Source organism: Poecile atricapillus, chromosome 4 (genome assembly GCF_030490865.1).
Source record: "Poecile atricapillus isolate bPoeAtr1 chromosome 4, bPoeAtr1.hap1, whole genome shotgun sequence".
Classification (NCBI taxonomy): Eukaryota; Metazoa; Chordata; class Aves; order Passeriformes; family Paridae; genus Poecile; species Poecile atricapillus.
In genome coordinates, this window is record NC_081252.1 from 8,047,962 (window position 1) to 8,071,714 (window position 23,753).

Consider the following 23,753-nt stretch of genomic DNA (forward strand, 5'->3'; position numbering starts at 1 on the left):
AATGATGTTTCAGCAACTTGGTGTATTTTATGGTGCCCTAAGCCTCTTTGAACATAATAAAAGAAAGCAGCATTGAACAGGATCAGTTCAAGTTTTGCACTCATGACAGATAAACATTCTTTATTTCAGCTGCAATGACATGCTTAATTCTACTTTGGCTAAAAGCGAAATCTTTACACACTAATGAATTAAATTCTAGGATAGTCACTCTACAAAGGTTTTTCGCACTCAACTTAAAACAATAAAATTTATGTACTTTTTAGTGTTTCAAATACTTAGTTTACAGGAATTGGAATAGACTAAACATGAGACTATCCCATTTGGGATGTCTCTTGATATTTCCTCCCGGATTAAACATTTAAGCCAGTATCAATCAGATGAATGCCCCCTTTATAATTGCTTTTGGATGTTGCTTTACTGAATTGCATCTGATATTCCCCCCTCCCCCCCACCCCCAATTCATCAGGCTATTTTAGCATTTAAGTTCTTCCCTTCAATCCCATTTGACAGGCTGATGGTGAACCCCTGAGACTATTCAAAATTGTTAGTTGAATAGATAAGATTCAACCAAGACTGTGACAATACTTGTCAGCACTTTTAAAAGTGTCTGATCCAGGCACAAAAGCTAGGAAAAATCACCAATCAGCAATAGCAGCGGGTTGATTCTGATGGTAAGGATTAAAATGAACATTTCTTTGGGGCAGAGATGGCCAGGATCTCAGAAATATGTTTTGCAAAGCTAAGCAAAAGGAATACAAAGCTTGAGGGAAAAAAATGTAGTTTTTCAGTTAGACAGGCAGACTTTCAGGACATTGGATCAGGCACATACATTTTATCTGTCTCAAAGTGTGTCTTGCTGGAAAAGGTCTGCACGTTGTGCTGGTTTCTTTTATTACTCTCTAGATTCCCTTTACAGTCAGAATTCCTTTCTCATGTCATATCAGGATACATGCAATTTTCTGATCAATCCTCCAAGCCAATAAGACCATCATTTTCCATAACAAAAAGGAACTTCCTAGAACAAACTCAAATCCAAATCAGAAATACAAGAACTTCACCTTGCTTTTACTGCCCCAAAATTCATCTAGCTGCATTCAGACAGAAGGGCAAGGGGGGAATGTTCCCTTCTGCCACTGTTTTACTCTGTCCAAAGTTTGTTGCTGTCTTGAAATATCTGTGCACTACAAATCACACATTTCTGTGATAAAATGACACAACACCGTCCTGGAATGCTGGGTATTAGTGAGCTTCAAATTGCTGAAGGTTTTTTGTCCCTAATGCTCAAAGAAAGTGAAGGGATTTTGAGTAACGGTTTGCAAGGCGTGTGCTCGTTGAGCAATTACTCCCCAGCACGTATAATGCTGAAGAAAATCTCATTTCTTTTCCAGAGCAGCCTCTGCATATCAGCCATCTGCCACTGACTTTAGCCATCAGCCCCTACAGAAGCACGGTTTCATCTTTCACTGAAGGATTAGCCCATGCCATTCTCATCCGCTATAGTCTTGCCTATCTATACACTTAACGCCTTATTTTTAAATGTCTCCTTCCTGATTAAAACACACAGGTTATAATTCTCAGGGGTGATGAGAAGATGAGGAGATGATCTCTTCAGCTACCGGGGGGGCATTCCATCAAATTTTCAATCAGCTCTGAAAGGGATATAACCTCTCTTTGTTGTGGGTGCAGCCGAATCTTTTCTGTTCTCTTCTTTTGCCAGGAAGATATGAGTGGCTGGAGTGTTGGATTCTATATATAACTGGTTGATGTCAGCTGGATGCCAACCCCTTTGGAGAGGATCAGCCCCCCAGTTTGTCTCAGTACTAGGTACCATGCAGATCCCAGCACAAGGGTACAAACCATCCAGGACCAGGCAGGTCATCCCCATGCATAACTAACTTCTGAAGCCTCAGCTAAAGGGTTGACATCGCTTTTTATCTGCACAACAAAACAGTAGGGTAAGTGTATTGTTTCCTGAAATGTTTTGACATTGTCTGTCCTACAAACTGTCATATACAAGACATTTATGTAACCTCTTGACTCTGCAACTTTAAAGATGTTTATATTTTTACTTAGACAGAAATGCACCTTCTTTAAAGATGCCAGAGGAGCTAGTTTCATTCCTCAGATTCTTAGATTAACAAATTTCAAAATGTGACATTTCTGAAAACATAAACAAAGATGTAAATTAAAATTACTTAGGAATTTACATCTTGTAGTATAGTGAGTAGATGTGAGAAGGCCTATACCACTGACACTGATTTTTGCTGAAGAATTTATGTAACCAGCTCGAAGTCCATTCCTTTGAATCTTCTATCCATCAAAACATGTCCTAACATCTGTCTGCAAGCAAGGACTGCCAGTGCATTTTGCAGTGCAGTATTTCTCAGTCAGAAACCCCTGACTTCACTCTTCAGCCCTTCTAAACAGGCTGTTGGAAATGAAAGTTGGCCGAACTGTGCGCGCTGGCTCAACAATATAAAAATGTGTTGTTTTTTTGCAGCAAGGAAAAACCATATCAGGAAATCACAATGTTATCAGACTCTGCCCTGGCCAAAGAGAGGAAAGAGCAAGCATCAGCCATTATGGATGAAATACACAGAAATGGTATAGCACTGAACCCAGCTTACTGCATATGCAATGTCCTCTAGCCCTCCCTAATACAGTTTTTTAATCATAGAGTTTAACTCTCTTACAGCTTTGTCTCTGGGTGTTTTGCCATAAATAATCTTGTGGGAGTATCATGCTGCCTATGGTAACTAATCCTTTTGTAGTTGCCTCTTTTCATTTGAAAGCTATTTTCAGATGAACAACTGCTGTGGAGGAATGAAGTAATCTAACAGCTGATGTACATTCTGCTAGGATAGCCTTTCAGAACATTGTTTGGGGTTAATAACATGACTTCATTCCACTTTAAAAGGCTATCTTATAAGAAACATCATGATCTGTACCCTCTATTTTTTTTTCTCTGTTTCACTCTGCTTTTTTTATATAAATGATAAAAAAATTAGACACAAATCTTTACATCTCTGTTCCTCTCAAATCTTGTCTTTGTAACTAACACATTTTACTAGCTTTTTGGCATTCTCTCTAATGCACAGCCACCAATTAATCTTTTTTGACAGAAATTTTACTTCTCTGTAGTTGCACTGATGAAAATGCAGGCACTTGTTAGAAGGTTGTTTGATTTTCTAAAACAGGTTCTTGATGTTATGCTTCTAGCATGACACCTCAAGAAGCAATTAACTCAGCTGGGAATACAAATCTGCTTGGCTCACATTAGGCATGTGCTGGATGCTTTTGGAGAGCCTTCCAATCCTGCCCATGAAACCTTTTTTACCATCTACATAAAAGACCAATTTTCTAAAAGTGATAAGCACCCCACAAGCTTCACTGCAACCACAGGGAGCTGCATTAATATTTAGGATTTATGAAAGTTATACCACTTTCATGGGATAAAATATTGAACATTGAATTCCAGTTTTGAAAACATTTACAGTGGACTTTTGTTTCAAAGAACTTGTGGTTGGTTTCTGCACTCACTCAATGACCACTGTGATTGCATGAAGAGGAGGGTGAGAGACTAAAGAATTTTTAGAACAAGAAGCTATGAGTTTGTCTGGTCCTACTCCTTCTGATATTTCCAGAGATTTTTTTTTTCTCAAGTTTCTATTTCTAAGCAAATACCTCTTTTCTATTTCCATTCTCCACTGAACACGCACTCAGATCTGAAAGCCAGTCTGTCCTTCCAGATTTCATTACAACCCCTGGTTTTTTTGGGGTTTTTTTTTTTGGTATTGTAAACCCAAGCACTACATGTGCCTGAAATAGCCTGTAAGCTCTTCAGGGCAAAAAGAAAAAAAAAATCTTTCATATGTTTGTTTGGAACCAGGCATTTCACATGGTAAATGTTGCTACTATTCATAGCAATACTAATAAATGTAGCATACAGCCCTTGAAATCATTGGCGTATCTGGATAATCTGTACTGATGCTTAACATTTGCCTCACATAATCTTCCCTTTTATTATTTACGTATTATCAGATTTGCTGTCAAGATTCATACTCATAGTTACAGCAGTTTATCCTGCAAGATATGCTGTGATATGTGGCCACTGAAGGCAATTCTATCTCTTCAAAAAATTCTATTTTTGACTCTTCTCTGGATGTTTGGGGTATTTATATGTTAAGTAAAAAATGAAAGTCCATGAAATGGGCATGATAAGAGACTAAAATTTGTACAAGCTCAGTGAAGCCGGATAGAAAATAGAAAGATAACCAAAGCTGTGGTGACACAAAGTAGAAGCCAGTTCTTTGGGACCAAATCTGAAAAATCCTCTGAAAAACCAAGGAGAAATCTGGCATTTAATTGGCTAGATTCAGTTCAACTAATTTTTGACATTTTGTTTTGCCCCGAATTGTTAATTCAATGACCTTAATTTGAGATCTAGAAGGTGAACTGCTGGGTTTCTGGGCTTGGAATCACTATTCTTAATGACAGTCCTGCAACTGGTAATTACATCAAAATTAATTGTACAGTTCCAGTCAGTCTCACAGCCCTGTGAAACTCTCCACTGCTAACACAGGTACACAATAACAGAAGGCTCTGTAACACAAACCCTAGCACCTTGGAATGGTGTAAGCATTCCTACTCCATTTTTATTTCAGGCCTTTTTATTATAATGCTTTCAGGTAAACAGTGACTCTCCATTTCCTTGTTAAAAGATATTCATAGCAGAAACATTTGTTGGTAAACCCCAAAACCAGCCAAGATTTTTGGCAGTGTCTGAGACCACCTGGGCAAGACTGGTGAAGACTGAAAGTCCACCTCTGCTGTTGGCTTGTGGGACATGACTTTGTCCCATTTTTTAGAGAAAATGAATCATAAAACACTGCAGAAATAGACACCAACTGTAAACCTTCTTATAGTCCCAAAGAGAAACTGCCTGATAAATCAGTGGGTACATGCAGTGACCCCCTCAAGCCCTTGGTTTGTCACTTGTCAGACTTGGGCTGATGAGAACATTTCTAAGACTACCTGCTAAAGGTAAAATTGGATGTAAATATATATGTTTAAGGAAACCCTTAGAGCTCATCGCTTAAATCCCATGTCCAGTTCTATATTACTTCTTAAATGCATTCTTCAGTATCTACATGATTAACTGTCTTTCCTGATGCAGTTAAAAAGATCTTATTTATGATACTACACCAAACACACTTTCTAATATTTATTATTAAATTTTGTAGTCCAGATTAAGATATTTAGAAGATTGTACACTGAAGGATTAAAGGAATATTAGGTAGTGAATCCAGGGGGAACTATATAAATCATATTTACATACAATTCACTGTAATTTTAAGCACAGGACAACAAGGACTTGACAGAAACAAATTAAAGAAATGAAACTAAAAGGTTAAGATTAGGATTAAACTATGAATTAAGCGTTCAATATTATCTTGCAATGTCCATCTATGACATTAATATCTTCTTTCTCTCATCTCCTAAATGTCCTCCTTCTCTCATTCTCCATCACCTTATCTGCACTGACACTGAAACTATCCCTAGACACATCATAAAGCTAGACAGATGATTAGATTTTACTTGGCAAGGAATTCAAATGAACTTTACACTTATGATTTTGGGATGCTGCCTGGATACACAATAGAACACAACTGTGGCTTACAAAGTAGCTTGGAGCCTTCAGTTAACATTAACAAGAACAGTGTGTATGTAAGGGAACAGCAAGACCCAAAATAGATAACACCCAGAGTGTCCCAGAAGAATCCCGAGTGCTTTGGACAGAGCTGGGCAGTTGCCTTGGCTCCCCGGTCTCTGAGGATGTGCACGCTCCCCATTCCGTGTACAAACAACAAAAGCTTTTCTGTCTGAAAATGTTGCTGATCCGTGGGGTGAATTTCTTACTTCTTACTAACATAAAACCATCCAGCAGTCTCTACCCCCACAGTCATTTTGAGAAATGATAAAACAAAAATATGACTTGAGGTGTAAACTGCAGGCCACAGGCCAATAACCAGTGCAGTTATCTCCATGTCAGAGCCAAAATCCCACCACTATCAGTCACTGATAGGGCTACACTGGGCAAGCTGAGTCATTTTCTTCCATGTTAAGAACTCTCTGTTTTGTAACTAGCTCTTAAATAACAAGAGGTTGTTAGGATTTATTGCACACACTATTTTTAAAGGAGAAGTGCACAATCCAGCTCATGATAAAGTTAACTTGCACTTGCTCTGCTGAAATCCACTGCAAGCATTCAATTGAAATTAGTATGGACAGAAAAGGATCAACAGTGATGCACTCCAGGGCCCATCAACTTGTTTGATTTACTACGTGGAAAACTCTTGTCCATCCTGCTTCAGCTAAATATTTAATATACCTGTCTCCATTAAGTTTTCCTAAATGTCAGCACATCACATTGTTTTTCCAATATAAAGTTACTAGGAGACACATGCCAGGCTGAACATGCCGTTTACTCAAAACAAAACCCTTCATATGCAATATTGACTTTGGCATTAGGTACCTTCTGCAGTTAATTAATTTGTAATGTTAATTTTAAACTGGGCCTCCTGTCTGCTTAGTCTCACAGCAGGGCACACATTATGTATAATTTGTCCTCATTTCCTTTTAATGTAATAAAATACATGTCAAAGTTCATAATTTCACATCCTGGGGAACATAAGAATATGTGAAGCATAGAATGCCCTATTATTGTTATATTTCTTAAATTCTGCAACATTCTAAGCAAAAACAAACAGAAAATAGTTTATTCAGTGTTTAAGTTTCTGTATTCTAAGGTTTAAGTTTCATCTCTAGGTTGAGGACATTCAGTGAGAGTTCAGTCACTAAGCAATTCCTTGCTTGGTGCCACCAACATCCCAGCTTCCAGAACACCACCATGAAGATGACCACAGGAATTCTGACATTCAGAGTTCCTTTTTTATGATCCTGATTGATCTCCCCTTCCCTTGCTTATGCATTCTCTTTTTCAAATTCCACAGGATATGAGTAAAGACATAGAAGAAATTTTCCCCAAGTGGTGAATAGAGAAATACTCATCCAGTACTTCAGTTTCCTCTTAGAGAGAATAAAAGCCAAAATGTTCTAAATTAATGAATTCCTAGAAGCACCTTGTAGTTCTTTGTTAGGACTCTCATTTTCCACACCTTGGGCTTTATTTTAAGTTTAAAAATGAGAGTTAGTTTAAAAATGGTGTTTAATAGAGACTGGTAGGTATTTTTAAAAGGGGTTATCTCTAATCTATCCAATGCAGACACTTAACTGAAGGTTTGATGTGGGAACCTGGGATAAGAAGGAGTTTTGTTCCCAGTTTCAGCAGAAGCCAGTTTTTACTAGCCTGCTATTAATATAGTGTGTAGGACACTATAAATCTTATCTTGATAACAGCTAATTTGGAGCTTGAGGTGCTTATCCTCTTTGAAAATTCAGGTTTGTGGTGTTCAATAATCTCCCCCAAAATTCTGGAAGAAGGCTTAATTTCACTAACACCATGTGACACCGTGCTATGTGCTAACAAAATATGCATGAACATGTGTTGGATTTCAGGTGCAGGGCATGGAATATCAGACATTTCAGACAAACAGAGGTTTGTACTTACCCATTGCATTGCAGTCTCACCCAGCCTGAATCTTGGAAAGAAGGTCAGCACGCCCAGAGATATCATGGTGGAGGAATTGTCAACGCTCAGCAACAGAGGGGCCAGGCTCTTCAAGCGACGCCAGCGGAGATCTGACAAATACACATATGAAAATTATCATTACGTGGCAAACAAGCCAAGAAATGTGAGTATTTTGCAATGACTTCTTAGTGATTCTACATTGGGCTCCTTGGGTGCTCACGATACACATTGTGTGTGATTTACCTGTAGTTTCAGGAAAAATAAAAGCTAAGTTCTAGAATGAGGACAAGAAGAAGTGAGCCAATTGTATTTTATTAATTGAGATCCCATAGGAAAATAAAAACACTAAATTTACATTTCTTTTTATATGATATAAATATTTCCAACATCTTTGATCACTTGCTCACCAGAAGTTAAGTTACACTGGGATAAAAGGGGATCAAGTTTGAGCTTTGATAAATCTGCCTTTTAAAAATATATCTGCACAAAAGAAATCCTGTATAAAAAAATCTGAATAACTCCACTGAGCACCCAAGGCTATTATTAAACACTATTATTTAAAAGCCCGTCTATGAATACTGTCCCCCCATTTCTCCCTCTATTGAGGGATTAGAAGCTACACAGATAAATTCTGAGCACACCGTCAATCTTGTCAGAATTCTGTACACAATTCCATGATTTTGCTACAGTCTGACAGATCCATTTCCCTCTAGTCCACTTCTCCCCCCAAAACCACAGAGTACACATGGTTTACAGTCAGTACGACATTCCAACATATGAAAAAATGATGCCTCTGGCTCCTGTTCCCTCCCCTAAGTGTCTATTTAGCACCGCTGGTGGTGCCTGCATCATCTTTAGGATTCCGCCTGCCAAAGTTAATCTTTCTAACCTACTTCAGGATGACTAGAAAACATTCTGCCTTGATCATTTCTTTGTTGTTGTTTCAAGTTTAAACAAGTATTATTTGTTTGCTTTCCTACTTCAAGAAACTCTTACTCTAAACCAGTCTATATTTAAATTTGTTTTAGCCTATGTGTCATAGCTAAAATAAGATGCTGACTTCTTATGAGACTCTAATTCTATATTTATGCAACAATGATTAAGCCTTCAGATGTTTCCTTAAACCGATATCCCAATAGGAGGGTGGAAAATAACAGCATATCATCAATCTCCAGAAAGTGACCTGCACTGAATTTGTTATTTCTGCTACAAATAAAGGAAAAGACAATCCCAAACAAAAGCAGTTCAACAAATGCAGCGAGTTTTCAACCAATAGGGAAGAGTTGCTTTGAAGAATCAACGCTTTGAAACTCAAAGGGCTCAAACTTGCCAGATTTCTTGACCCTTTGGGTAGCATGGATGCTCTGTCTGGCACAGAACAGCTTCTAGTGTCTAGTGACCGAAAAAAATGCTCATTTTTGGTTACTTAGGCAATTGAAGTGTGAAGGGAATACTGTACCAAACAGCAGGACAGCGTGCTTTAGGATTGTACGCGCTGGGAATCAGATCTGGGCTGTAAATCAGAGCATTACTGCAGCCTCCCCAGAGAATCCCATGCCTGAAGTGCTATTTCTTCCTGTCTGAATGCAGCGTGGAGAGCCCATCCAGAGTGTCAGAATGGACGGCCTCAGTGTGGAAGGAATCCCCCAGCATGCCCCGATGACACCTCCCAACACGCCTGACCCCCGCAGCCCTCCGCATCCTGACAACATCGCCCCAGGTAATACGTGAGTCCACAGACACTAAACACATTCAGTCTCATTTCACAGCAAAGACCATTTTTAAGGCAGTATCCTCAACAAGGATGGACTAATGGACTAATATCAGAAAAAGACCTAAAATATTAGATAATTATATATAATATATAATTAATATTCTAAAATATTAGAATCAGAACTTCTCCCAGAAGTGTAAAGTGATGCTCTTAGTTGGTTGTGTTCATTTTTAAAAGATCTGATTTACCTTTTGTACTACATCTCTCTAAATTGAAAACGTATCTTAATATCAAGAGAGACTGCTCCCATATATATAGGCCTTAAAAACATTGACAAAGAAATCCTCTGATTTAAAACCACATTTATATACTGATTTTTCTTCACCCAACCATTGTTTCCAATATGCAACACCCTGCTCAACAGTCAGCAAGCTATTCATTGTAGTTTAATTATCCATAAATGTAAATCCAAAGCCACTAAGTTTTGCTAGAACCCTTTAGAGAGGAGTAACTTTAAAAGGAATTTGCCTCTGGCTGCATAAACTGTTCTTTTTTAAATCCTTAACTGTGAGGGTACTGTTGGCTTTATTTAAAGGAGTGAATTACAAGAAGGCCTTATTTTGTATTCTTTAAAGACTAGAGAAGGCTAATTTGTTTTAATTAATTTATTCAGTGATATAGCCCTTCTTCCTGTTTATGAATTATCCATGAGCAGACCGTGGTTTTTACAAATTCATTCTTTGTTCAGAATTACTCAATGCATGTTTTGTGCAGACCTTTTCCAGTCCATGTAAACTAGGTCAGTCCTGCTCTGCTGGTGACTGCTGAGGCTCTGCATCTCTTGGTCAAACACAATGCAAACAGAGGTAACTTCCCTTGCTAAGACATGATACAAATCTTCAAGCCTTTCTTTAGGGAAAAAAGCCCTGGTCAGAGTAAGTCATGAGGAGATTTAGGCTTAAAGAATGAAATAGCATTCATTTAAAAACTGAGATGTAGATGTACTTGTGGAAAATTTCACTCAAAGAGGTAGAATTATCTTACTTTTAATCAATGGTCTCTTTTCAACATCTTTTTGTTAATTTAGCCCAAGGACTGTGTAGGTACTCTCTGGTTTCAAACAAATGCTTACAATAGAAGCAAATTTATAAAAAAACAAAATAAATGTAGCTTCAAAAGAAGTTGGAATACTTCTTTTAGAGCAGTTACCTATCTAAAAGGCTACAAATTTCCCCTGCCAGATCTCTGTTTCTGTGTAGCTGTGGTCTGGTGACTTTATCCAACTGTTCATTTTAACTCGCTGAGAAATTCTGCTGTGTTAGTTCCTGCTCAATGCAGAATGGTGGCAAGGAAGCAGAACACACAAAGACTCATTATAATCATTTTACCTTGATCACACTGCAGGATATTCTGGACCACTGAAAGAAATTCCTCCTGAAAAGTTCAACACTACTGCTGTGCCAAAGTATTACCAGTCTCCCTGGATAGAAGCCATTAGGGATGACCCAGAACTGCTGGAAGCTTTATATCCTAAACTTTTTACACCTGAAGCAAAGCCGGAACTGCCTGACTACAGGAGCTTTAACAGGTAACCCTGAATGAACACTGAATTTTACTGACCAGAGGAAAATTACTGTGAAATAAAATGTTTTTACACCAGCTTTAAAAACCCTACCACCTGTGTTTGCAAGTGTATGCATAAACATGAACACTCACAGAGATTACAAGTGGTAAACAAGAGCATTAAGGAGCAGATTAGTCCATCTCTAAGGCATGGGCTCAAATTCAAACTGTAGAATTAGGAATAGAAGCTAAATTGCAAAAAAATATTGAAAGAAAGAAAGGATCAGAATCCAGTTCCCAGAGAAGTTGTGGATGCCCATTGCTGGAGGTGTCCAAAGCCAGGCTGGATGGAGCTCTGAGCAACCTGATCTAGCAAAAGGTCTCCCTGCCCATGGCAGGCAGGTTGGAACTAAATCATCTTTAAGTGCCCTTCCAACCCAAACCACTCTATGATTCTATGATTCTGTGATTCAATGCACTCAATAAATTGGAAATATGAGCTTCAAAGTCCTTTCAGGACGCCTGTTGTTGACTTCAGTAGGTATGTTATTGTCAGATCTCTCAGACAGAACTTTGTTTCTAAGTTGTATAATGCAAAGTACTCTTTTTCTGTTTCTTTTTTTAATACAGCTGTCATGGTTTCATTTTAGGCAATGATGGTGCAATGAACTTTATCCCACAACTAATCCCTCACACTTTTGTTTTACTGCTGTATAACATTTTTTATTTATTTGACAACCTTCAGCAACAAATTAACAGATTAAACATTGTTTTACTTACATAGTAACTAGTGTATCATGGCTTTCCTTAGAACTTCTAGCTACATGGACAACACTGAGTTTTGAAAGCTTTAAAGCAAATTCTTACTCGTGTCTTTTACTTTCTTTCATTACATCTACACTATTTTTATTTACTGAAGTAATGGACAACCCTGCTGAGTTCTAGACAGCTGAGCCAAACCAAAACCCCTCCTCAAAAGGTCAGACAGCATCTATTGAACAACAAAATTGTTCATGGCAATACAAACTTAGAGAAAAATACCACAAACATCACTTGTGTTCCTGATGTTGATGTGGGCCTCAACTATGAGTGCAAGCACTAAAACATCACACAATTCAACACCCAAATTGGCACTGCAGACACTGTATTAGTTCTGATTTCCTAGCAGCAATATACAGTGCCATGTTATAACTGAGTCTGTGAGGCAGGCTCTTCCCGGCAGACAAAATAGCAAATCCAAGTCAGAGCTGTGCCACAGCTGCCAACATCAGAACAGTAACAGCACAGTTTATGTACTGTGCTTATTGTAACCTAAAAAAACATAAATTAAAAATAAATAAATAAATAAATAGCTCAAGAAAAAAATCTGAAGATACAAATAGATGGAGACAGAATCAGTTCTCCCTCTTACAAGAGGTGCTAGTCATTATTGTGAAGGACAGCATCAGACAGGGCACAGAGACTCCATTAACAGGGATATGTGTCTTGAGACGGTGTCTGATGGCTTCTTTGTGGATTTTAAGGCTGTCTCTGTGGCCCTGTGTTCTGTTAGCTGCCCTCTTTACAACACTAACTATTTGGATTTCTTTCTATGTGGAGTTTCTTTATGTATGACATGGCAGAACCGTGACTCACCATTTGGATGTCTGAATTTCTTGAACATATGTGCATTCTTATAAGGGAAAAGTCAATATTCCCCCTTGTAACTGCCATAAAAAACTAAAATTTGGCACATAAATCCAGGCTGTGAAACTGGTAAAATCAATCCAAAAAATAAACATAGCTCACCACAAGTCTCCTTCTCATAGAAAAAAAATTATATCCAGTAGAGAAGGATGGCTGGTGGTCTTTGCTGTTATAGACTTATGTTTTCTAGCAGATTCAAAAAGAAATGGAGAATCTGAAAAACTAAAATTCAAGATAATAATGTCTTGGAGAGGATTTTACAGCCATGACTTAGATGTCTACACTCCTGAAAATGCACAGAAGAGTGAGTGTTTGATGATGGGATTTAAAACAGCACACTGCCATGCCAGCAGAAGAAGACTAACTGGACTTCTGTGTCTAGATCCTACTAAGTCATTCTGTGCATCTAGGTCACAGCATCCTTGGTCTGCTTAATTGCAGTCTTGGAGAGAAAGCAAATGATACTGTATTAAACAATTAAAGTGTGATATAATGGCATCATTTTGTTATCAGCGAAGGTATCTATCTAGGCTTTCCATCCTGCCTCATCATCCACTAAAGTGCCATTGTGTTTGTTCTCCTGCAAAGCACTGCTACAGTCACCATTAGTCAGGAGGGGGTGCGGTTAACAGCAAGCGTGAGCCATAGGATTCCCAAGGGAAATGGCCCTGAGATCCTTCCCGGTTCATTCACTGGCGTCTGTCTAAGTGGCACTCAGACTTTACAAACCATTTCAGGCTCCTTTCAGCTTTCCTTGTTACACAACAAACTGGAAAAGCAGCACAACCTGAGCAGGTAGGGAGGTCTGCTGTGTTGGAACTGAGGTCCACATTCACACCTTAAGAGTATCTTCAGCACTAAACAGCATCCAATTTTTTTTCCCCACTGTCCAGCAGTGAAAAGATGACTCTGGATGCTGCAGCAGCACAATTTTTATAACACTAAGGAACTTTTTAAAACAAATAAGGAATTCATAGAGGTATTTTTTGGAGTCTAGTATTCATTTTAAGCTGCAGGGATCTTGCAGTGCTGGCAGGTCACTGGAGGAAGAGCCACGGTAGCAAATGTCAGGAGGGTTTGTGCAGTGAGACAGGCAGCAGTGCCCTGGCTGGGCAGAAGGGACTGGGGCTCAGAGGGGCTCTGAACACACTGTGAACACCAGGCTCCTCTTTCTCCTCCTCAGAGGTAAAATGAATCTGTGCTAGCAGAGAAAAGCAGCAGAACAGACCATGCCATCTGGCTTCTCTTGGAGATCCATTCCTATTAGGATTGAAAAAGCATTTACTAGTGAAAAACTTTCTTGTCGCTTTTACCAGTGTGGAAGCACCAAGTAATTAATCTGTGGGAAAGCAGCATGAATCTGCATTTGCTAAGGAGTTTATAATATTACTTAAATTAGTACCTTTATTCCATCTGCTTTCTTGGAGCTGGATAAAATGTCAGAGGTAGGATTATGAGTAACATACAAAGCACCACATCTTACTCACATAGGACAAGCAAGTCAGACTTGTTCTGCCTCCCCTACCAGATAAATTCTCGCTCAGCTTTCTCAATTCCAGAAGACTACTCTTTCAAAAGCACTACAGGAATTCAGTCCATCTGGACTGGGCTCTGTTTTCATTGATTCATGGATTTTGAAGTCTATTGTAAAATGCTAAGATACAGAGTCTCACAGAAATGTTGGGTGCTAACTTGAAGTGATGAGAGATTAGTGGGAGCTGGGTGCTTAGCCAATTCCTTAGTGTTCAAATACCTCTGTGAAATTAGCATTAGCTCTTGCACTAAACTCCCGTGAAGCTCTGAGCATCTTGCAGGGTCAAAGTCTTTGCTCCTATGTCTCATTTTTTAGCAGAATTAACGATAAGCAAAATGTTCTATGAATGATGATCCCGCTTTAAAATGTGAAACTCACATTTTTTGTGGTTATGTAACCAGAGATGCTAATCTAATGCAGTTAAAACATTTCTTCACTTTTCCAAATCATTAGCTACAAGCAGTCTCCTATGCTGAGAAAATACAATGTTCAATAAGAAAGACTAAGGGTAAAAAGTTAAAAAGAAATCCTGTTAAAATGACAGCTAAAAATAAACATGATTGTGCTTGCTATTGTTAAATCAAGCATCTACTTTTTAGGAATATGCAAAGTGAATATTAAACAATCTGTTACACTTCCTGGTGCTATTTCCTATGGCTCTGAACCAGCATTTCCACCCTTATTATGAGCAATGACTACTGGAATTTTTCAGGCATGAGATTTAGGCTTCTATACAATGAATCAGAGCTCAAGTAGCCCAGCTGATGTGCACACAACAGAGGTCATTACACCACCATGTTGTCAGACAAGTTATTGCTCACAAGAATATATTTACTGCTGCTGTGAAGGAAAATCAACATCTCCTAGCCAATTACTGTACTCTCCTTTCTGTCAATCATCATGTGCCCCTGGCCTATAAGGCAGGAATGCAGAGTTCTCTGAGGCCAGACTTTGGATAGCAACTACAGGGGGGTATTTTGCCACAGAAGATACCTGAATTTCCAACGAAAGCCCTCCTGTTTCTGTTACATACAGGAACATTCTCTATTTAAAACCCATAAATACCACAAAGAGGATGTTTTAGACAACAGAATTGTTTAGCAATTTATACAACTATTATAATTCTGTTTATTTTAATTATCCCTTTAATATACATATCAATGATAATTAAACATCACAACAATGTGAGAATGTGTATCATAATTAGGGCAGCAATTAAAACAATATTTATTATCCGGTGAGATGTAGATCACTACATTCACTCTGTGCCAATTACCAAGCAATTACTTTTAATCAGTATCATACGGTATCCCTGTTGACATTGTGACCTAGAAGACATCCCCACAAGAAGAGCTTGATACCACAGGCTCGATACCAACTTTGGATAAACAATTTCCTTTGACCTCAAGAGAGTTTAATGCCTGGGCTGGCTGCTGCTGCAACATCTTGTCTTATCATCATTTGAGATACATTTTTAGAGCTTAATCCAAAGCAGTGTTCTTCTCTCAGGGAGGGTGCAAGCCCAGAGCTTGCATGATTTTTTATATCTCCCAGGATTGATGCTTTGGAGTTAACACCATCCCCTTCAACAAATGCTGCTCTTACCAAAATGCAGTGAATCATCCACGTAATGACAGAGCACCACCACTTCTATGTCACAGATGCATTTTTCTGAACTAATCTTTTTGTGTCTGTGTACTTAATTCTTAGTACAAAACTTAAGGGTTCTATCCTGCTGAAAATTCTAGACAGACCTTCAAATGATCTGTTTTAGTTTCTGTTGGTATTAATTTCTCTGGGCTTCTGCTATTATACCTGAAGCCACTGGAAGTATATTCCCTCAGATCTGTTCTTCTATACCTCACATAAAATATACCAAGGGTGCTGAAATTCCTACTCAAAAAAACTCATTTTCTCATGCCACTGCATATCTGGTTTTGCAGAAATCAGGTGCTCTTGTGCAGTTTAAAAATCTGACACTCTTCACTGGCTAGAAAATATCCCAGCAAAGTTATGCAGCTGATTAAAATGCAGAGCACATACCATAGTCTGTTTGTTTGTACAAAGGAGGCTGGAAGAAGTGACAGGAAAACTCAAGGGTTTTTTTCAGGCTGAAACCTGTATATACAGAAAATCAGGGGAGGTATTTGGAAATACTGTTGTTTTAAATTATTTGCAAATGCATGTGAAAGTCAGTTCCAGCTTAGTATTCCTTATCTTCCAGTTTCTCAGGTTTACTGCCTGAGGGAAAATTTACATTTAAATAACATGAAAAATGCTGGCTGAACAGTGTTTCAAGGTTTAGTTACATAAACATTTTCTTCAGAAACAAAGCTGGTGTATCAAGTCCTCACCCATTCCCTCCTTTCCAGAGCCTGTTGTCTTTGGCTGTTCCTTTCTGCTTCACTCATTAAGCTCCACTCCTTCTCTTCACTTGTATTGCTGCAACTGTTCGAGCACACTGTTATAAACCAAATTGTTGAAATAATTTGGATTTTGAAGTGCTCCTTTGTTTTGAAGGGCCTTTGTTTAACCCAGATCACAGAAGTGACCCGAGTTTATAGCACAACCCACATACATTCTAACTGGTACAACAATATGGTGCTGAAACACAGCGTAGTGGGAGGAAAAAGCAGCTGAGGAGAGGAGAAAATGGGGTGAGAAGTTTCTGAACTAATTACTTGCTAGAGAGAATGTGTTGAGCTACAGTTTCAGACTTATCAACTTATCACCAACAAAATAAGTTTAGTAACTGTGACTCACCAGTTACAGGGTTTTCTTGCAACATCTTTTTCTCTCGGCTTTTCCATCCATTTGAATTTTAAAAAAGGCTTTGAGCTTTATCTAAGGGGAAATTAATCAGATCTTAAAGAGAATTTCCCAGAAAAAAATCTGAATGCTTTTCTCCAAAGCTTGAAAATGTAAACAAGGAATTGGAACAAAAATCTGTTATTTTCAGCTTCTGGCAGGAAAAGTATTTTTAAAATCACATTTAACTTTTATTTCTCTGATATCTACAGAGTTGCCACTCCCTTTGGTGGTTTTGAGAGAGCATCAAAGCTGGTTAAATTCAAGGTACCAGATTATAATATGCTGATGCTAAACGATCCCAGATTCATGATCCTTGCAAACCCTCTTGCTGCCAGAAGATCCTTCAACAGGACTCCCAAAGGATGGACATCTGAGAATATCCCTGTAGTGTTCATTCAGCCTGCAGAATCCAACACCGTTCCAGAAACAGAGGACCTGTGAGAGAGGCTGCATTCTACATGGTACAAAATGCTGAAAGCTGCACATCCGTGAATTTTTGGTCCAAATATTAATAAAGCCTACTGACAAAATTTTTCCTTGGAAGCTGGAGTATAAGTAATAATGTGGGATGCAGTGTCTCTTTTCTGGCACCCAGTTTCATCTGTAAACATGAGCTAAATAAAGTAACTTGGAAAATATGACAGTGATATTTTCTATTTGTGTTTACATGTTCTTTTACTTTCTGAAATCTTTGCATGTCATTTAAGAACAAGTGTACCAAGAAGAATGAAGTGACCTTGATAGGCACGGTAATTTAGGGAATACAACCAAGCAAACTCTGCATTTAATGCACCCCAGGTCCTGCCTGCTCAAGATAAGCTCTGACAAATCAACCTTTTTCCCAAACCCTGCCTTTGGCCCAAGGTAAGAATCGTGTCATTACTTCAGTGACAGCAAGTTCAGGCCATTTTCCTCCTTTCTGACTCTTCCTCAGCTGTTATGATGCACATCCGTGCCTGTGTCACCTGGATTTGTTTACAGAAAACTCAGTAAATTTGGCAATGACAAGGATTACGTACTGGGATGAAAGAGTACAGAGGTATTTCCTGGATGTCTAGAATGTTTGTATTATTCACAAGTAAAAAGCCCAGCAATGACTGGTTATGTCAAACATACAAAAATAGTATCACCAAGCTGTGTTAGCACAAATGCTTTACTTACTAGAAAGAAATGTCATAGATCTTTTCCCCTACATCTATACTGGGACTTATAAGCATGAGAGAGTCTTTGCTCTTGATATACCGACAAGCTCTGACATTTTATAAATATCAGTATACATGTTCTTCAAATGTCACTTCAAGGCAGGTAGCTGGCAAAGGATATTTTGCCATCCATTTCCTTTAATTTACTTTGTCACACAATTTTCACAAATAAATGTACAGGTCCTGAACAGATTTAAGAAATAAAGAAATAAATTAAAAAAAAAAAAAAAATCCACCTCATTGACTGAGAACACTTTCCTAGCAAGGGAGTATCTTGGGAATCTTAACTGTCCATACTGTACAACCATTAAATGAACAATGACCAAATATGAATTCTTCAAAGCCAAAGATGCTAGACTAAAGATAATAAAAACTATGGTGAGGTATAATGCAAACAAGTTCTGGAGGAATTAGTATTTTATGAGCATTCATAAGGCTGTTTGAAGAGAAATGTGAGAAAATTGGTGCATAGCACATATACACTGAGGACTGTGAAGGGGGAATAAATAATTTTTACTGTATTCTGCGTAAAAAATAAGCTATACATGCAGAGCATGCCACCTTGCTTCTTACACAGCACACATAATGGCAATTTTAGTTCCCTGTTTATCCATGAATCCACTGGAACAGAACGAGCTCTGGAGGCTTCAGATGTTTGAGAGGTGCTGAGCCTGCTATGGACGTGTTCAGCCAAAGGTCTGAGCAACAGAAATTACCAACAGCCCTTACGTTCTGCCTCAGCCTTCTCAAAGGAGCTGTGTCACCACAAAACCGGGAGCTCTGTTCCCCTCTCAGCTCAGTCTTTAGCTGCAGAACAGGAGCCCTGTGCCTCCTGTCTCTCAGCTCTGCCACCACAGAGCTACAAGCACTGGAGCTCTCCCTGGAAGCTCAGCTGGCAGGGAAGAGTCTCAGGCACACCGTTCAACCTTCCCGTACTGAGGGGCTTGTGCCAAACCACCTGCTGGGAAGGGGCCATTCTAAACTCCTCAACCGTGCCTGGGAAGGGTTTGGGAGAGTGCTAATTGGCAGAGGGAGGGCTGTGCAATGTGCTAAGCATTCAACAGCAGGCAGGAGCCAGTGCCAGTGTCCAGGAATGTTCCCTGGCTGCATCAGCCTGGATGGAGCCTCATTGTGCAAGTCCCACTGCAATAAACAAATCCCTCTGCCAAAACCCAAGTCGTTCGCCACAAAGGAACATCTCTTGGTAAGACTGGGAATTCAGAAGTCCACTGTTAACTTCATTGGGTTTTAGGACTTGCATTTATTTCCTCAGACTGTTATATTGCACTTGAAATGTATCCTATAACCAAAGGAAAGCTGTAGGGGGGCTCCTGAAGGCTTCTTTTAGCTGTAACAAATACAGCTGCAAGGAGAGATTGAATGGGAAAACACACAACAGATTTACACAAACAGAAACAAACACAAGTTTGTAAGTATTTCAGGAAAAGTGCATTTAACACCACGTACATTATATGACAAGACACTCATATTTGCTTCAAAAAGAGAAAAGCACTGAAGCGTATGGTGAGAAGGTGGAAGTATGGTGAGAATAAATATACAATAAAAACCCCTAAAAGTCTTTGTTCCCAAAGTCCTTTCACCTCATTTTTATTTACATTAAGGTACCTGTTGCAGCAGTATAAAGGGAACTCAAAAATTAATGTAAATGTTTTCACTTAAAGTGTTGAATTGAGAAAATACATGTGCTATATCCCAGTCTATACAAAATACCCTATGATCGCAGTATGAAAAAGATAAATAAGAGATGTACGTTTCTAACTAGCTCCATGACTATAAGGGATTTTTAAAACATGAACCTTAAACCTCTTTTGACATGAAAAGTCAGGGTTCATGGCCTGTACTGTCTGCTCTGGAGAAAAAAAAAAAAAAAAAAAGAACTAACTGCATGCTCCCTTCTTAGAAGTCTGAAATATGTCAGCATGTCTTGGCTGCTTTCCCTGCTGCATGATCCATACAACTGACAGTTGTGGAAATAAATTATTATTCTATTGTCTCAAAGTATCCCTGTGTTTAAATTAGTTTAATACACATTGTCTCAATCAGAAGCAGGAAAAACACGCTGGAGACAGAATTCTACTCCCAGTGAAATCAGAGGTTTTGGCACTGCCCTCTGTGCAGACAGAACTTGTACATGGTATTTATTTCATTGCAAACATGCATTTGCAATCAGAATTTGTACTTTGTATTCAGCATCAGAGTGGGTATTTTGGATTACAGAGCTGGGTCTAACTGTGTAGGTAGTTTCTTTTGCATTTTACATATGGTGAAGTGCTAACAACCCTAATCATGCCTTAGAAATACTCTGGGAAACTGCATGGAAATGCAGGGGGAAATGAGCCCGTATCTAATTAGATCCCTTTAAAATGATTTTCAGACCAGACATGAATAATCTGCACTCTACCTCAGCTCTTAAATGGATGGCCTTACTAATCAGCACAAAATATTCTGGGCAGAACAACCAAGAGGAAAAAACAGACTTTCTGGAATACATTGAGACTGTGGAGCATAAACCCCCATATATGTTAGATTAGAATTTCTCATTGTGAGGCCCATAAATTATAAACAGACTAGACAGAAACACCAGAAGATCCCTATAAGGCTGACAAGTCACGTAGCACTGGCTCCTTCATTATTCCCAGAGGCTACGTACTGTTCAAAACCAAATAAAAAGTGATCTAAATGATTTATAAATAGTGTGTTTGCCACAGAGCTGTTATGTAACTGGGTGTTAGAATATAGATTTTAAAAAACAGTTACAAAATGCAGTCAGCAGACTGATAGAGTTTAAGAAACAAAAAATTGCACGTAAAATACTTTTACTAAAAGGAAATTAAATGGCCATTGAAAGGGTGAAATCCTTCCAAGGAAATAATGCATTATTTTAAACAGCCTGCAGACTAAGTGTTCAGAGCAAGGAAAACTGCTGCACCACTCTAACCCTTCTCTCCAAAAAGAAAAAGAAGTTATCACGGCTTAAGAGTACAATAGAGGAGACTCAGAAGACAAAAAGACAAATAGAACTTTACTGCAAGGACACAGTAATTAAACTATCTCAACACAAATAAAGGAAGTTATGACAGAGGTCTCCACAAATGGTATGGAAAAGATGATGAGGGAACAATAACACAGGAACAAACTGACTCTTAATAAAATGGTAAGGAACCAACATTTAAATTAACGGAATAAATATTTTTTCAAGAAATGCCTGGTTGTGGAATCTGGTGCTATAAGATGCTATGGGTCAAAAACTATTAATAACTTCAAAACAGGATAAACAACTTCATAGTGGTAACTATGCCTATTATGGATAATGGCTACTATGGGATCTGCACCTGGAACATAGGAAGTGTGTAAGATCACCCCACACTTACCCCATTTCTTTCTATAAATATCTTCAACTGGGCACCATCAAAAATCTGGGAAAGAAGGATTTGTCAGTGCTGTGAAATACTTCCTGTCTCCCCAAAGCCATGTATTAAAGTACCATGTGAATTCTAGCATGTGCCGTTAGTATTGATGTTCATTAATTTACATCAAAATATCCCAAATTAGGGGAGCAGTCAGAGCAAAGTTAATTCCCACATGGAAATGGGGACATTTAAATGTAAGCTGGAACCAGAGAGAGCCAGGGTTAACTTAAATCTCCCACACAGCATATGGGCACTGCAGGGAACACCAAAGCCTGACCTCAGCTACGCCTTTGGCAAGACTCCTGATCCTATACAGAGAGCTCAGGTTAGGACACAACATACACAACTTTCTCCTCAGTCTTCCCTTTAATAAAATAAAAATCCTAATGCAGACTGTATAAAGCTTATTATTGTTTTATTATTGTATGTTTGGGGGATTGGGTTTTGTTTTTTTGGTGTGGTTTTTTGCTTGTTTTGGGTTTTTATTTTCATGTTAAAGAATTAATTTAATGGTGAAAAAAAGGAAAGTGAAAAATAGCCTTACATGAGTACCTACATAATATTCCTAGCTATGCTGTATAATGAATGCAAGAAGCATTACAAGTAGAATAACATTCTACTTTCATTTTACTTGAAATACTGGACTTCATTCTACAATGGGCAGACTAACTAATAAAAGTATCAACGAATTCGTATTTGATTTTTTAAAATAAGATGTAACTTTAGCTATTAAAAAGTCCAAATAATTTCTCTTACTGTTATTTTTGGACAAAACTATAAACTAAATTCAGGATGAATTCACAACCCTTTTGTTTTCAGATGGAAATTGGATTTCCTGAGAACAGGCTACTCATCCAAAATACCTGGCCCAGAATTTGCAATACTTCCCTACCACACAAAGACACTGTGAGACAAAGTTAAATAACACTTGCAAGAGGCAGAGGATTTATAAATCACTGTAAGAGTGAAAATAAGCCCTGGTATTGTGAGCCAACTATTCTTTCAAAAGCAAATGGAGATTAAAATATTCGATGGTGTTTGTACAAAGAACAGCTTGAACTTTGCCAGTTCAGAGCTGGCTGTACTCCTTAGCACAGGAATGCCCTCAGGCTGCTTTGCATGGAAGGTATAACTTAGAAATGCATTTCTCTAGAGTTCTGAAGGACATATGGACAGTCATCTCCAAAATGAAAAAAAAAAAAAAAAAAAGAAAGTTTAAAGTTTCAAAACTTGAGGAGATCCTGGGTGCCAGGAGGCTGACCATACCCAGTCCCCATAGTGGGAAGGCTGGCAGCCGTGCAGAAGTCCAGAGTGTATCATTCCACTTCCCTTTCCTTTGAAAAGATTTCCTTTGAGAAGATTGAGAAGTTAATCTAGTCAAATACTAACTTGAAACAGTAGTTACTCTGGTCATTACCCTGCAGATTACTGAAAGATGACTATGCAAGATAACTACAAATGATTATAAACAAACATTTGAGGCATGACAGGCTCTTCCTAGGCTGGCCTACTGTACGTCAAGGAGCCAAGTAAGGCTTAATTCCGGCAATGAATTCCAGCACTATGTCATTCCTCAAGTTCTTGATGAGAACATTTTGACTATTTGCTGGCAAGGGTAAAAATAAGAATATGTTTTACGTAAAGGAAGGAAAAGAGCAACCTGAACTAAAATGGAAATGCCTATTTCCTATCCCAGTTTTGCAGTGATGCAAATCCTTTTCATTAGTGGCTCGTTGCTGAAAAGGAAGCGATATTACACAGAGCTGAAAATGAAAAGTCTCCTTATATTCAACAATGTCACTTTATCATTTGTTCAGATGTGCCTTATAAAACAGGAAGAAGGAAAGGAAAATGTGGAAATGGGAAGCATCAGTGGGAAAGAAGCAGCAAAGCAGACCTGTAGCTCTAGGGTTCTGTGAGATGAAGTCGGTGCTGTTCTAGAATGTGTTCCTTGCACAAGACATTCTCTCTTAGCAATATTTAGACACCTTGACAGTTAAAAAACTTCTAATTTTCAATCTAAATTGGGTCATACCCATTTTAATTTCTTATCATATTTTTTAAAATTAATTAATTAATACATGCTTCTTTTCCTGTCACATTTGCTTCAACTGTGATATTCAAAGACTGGAAGGTCTTTAATGCTTCAGTTGTCCAGACT

General features: G+C 38.4%; 1 protein-coding gene across 1 annotated transcript; it reads left to right on the forward strand.

The window, feature by feature from the left end:
* The first annotated feature begins 1,797 nt into the window (after nucleotides 1-1,797).
* MYOZ2 (myozenin 2) lies at nucleotides 1,798-17,597 on the forward strand. The gene is made up of 6 exons (XM_058838955.1): nucleotides 1,798-1,955; nucleotides 2,501-2,604; nucleotides 7,645-7,814; nucleotides 9,242-9,371; nucleotides 10,770-10,953; nucleotides 17,169-17,597. The coding sequence occupies exons 2-6, from the start codon at nucleotides 2,529-2,531 to the stop codon at nucleotides 17,398-17,400; spliced, it is 792 nt and encodes a 263-aa protein (XP_058694938.1). The 5' UTR covers nucleotides 1,798-1,955; nucleotides 2,501-2,528; the 3' UTR covers nucleotides 17,401-17,597.
* The last annotated feature ends 6,156 nt before the right edge of the window (nucleotides 17,598-23,753 follow it).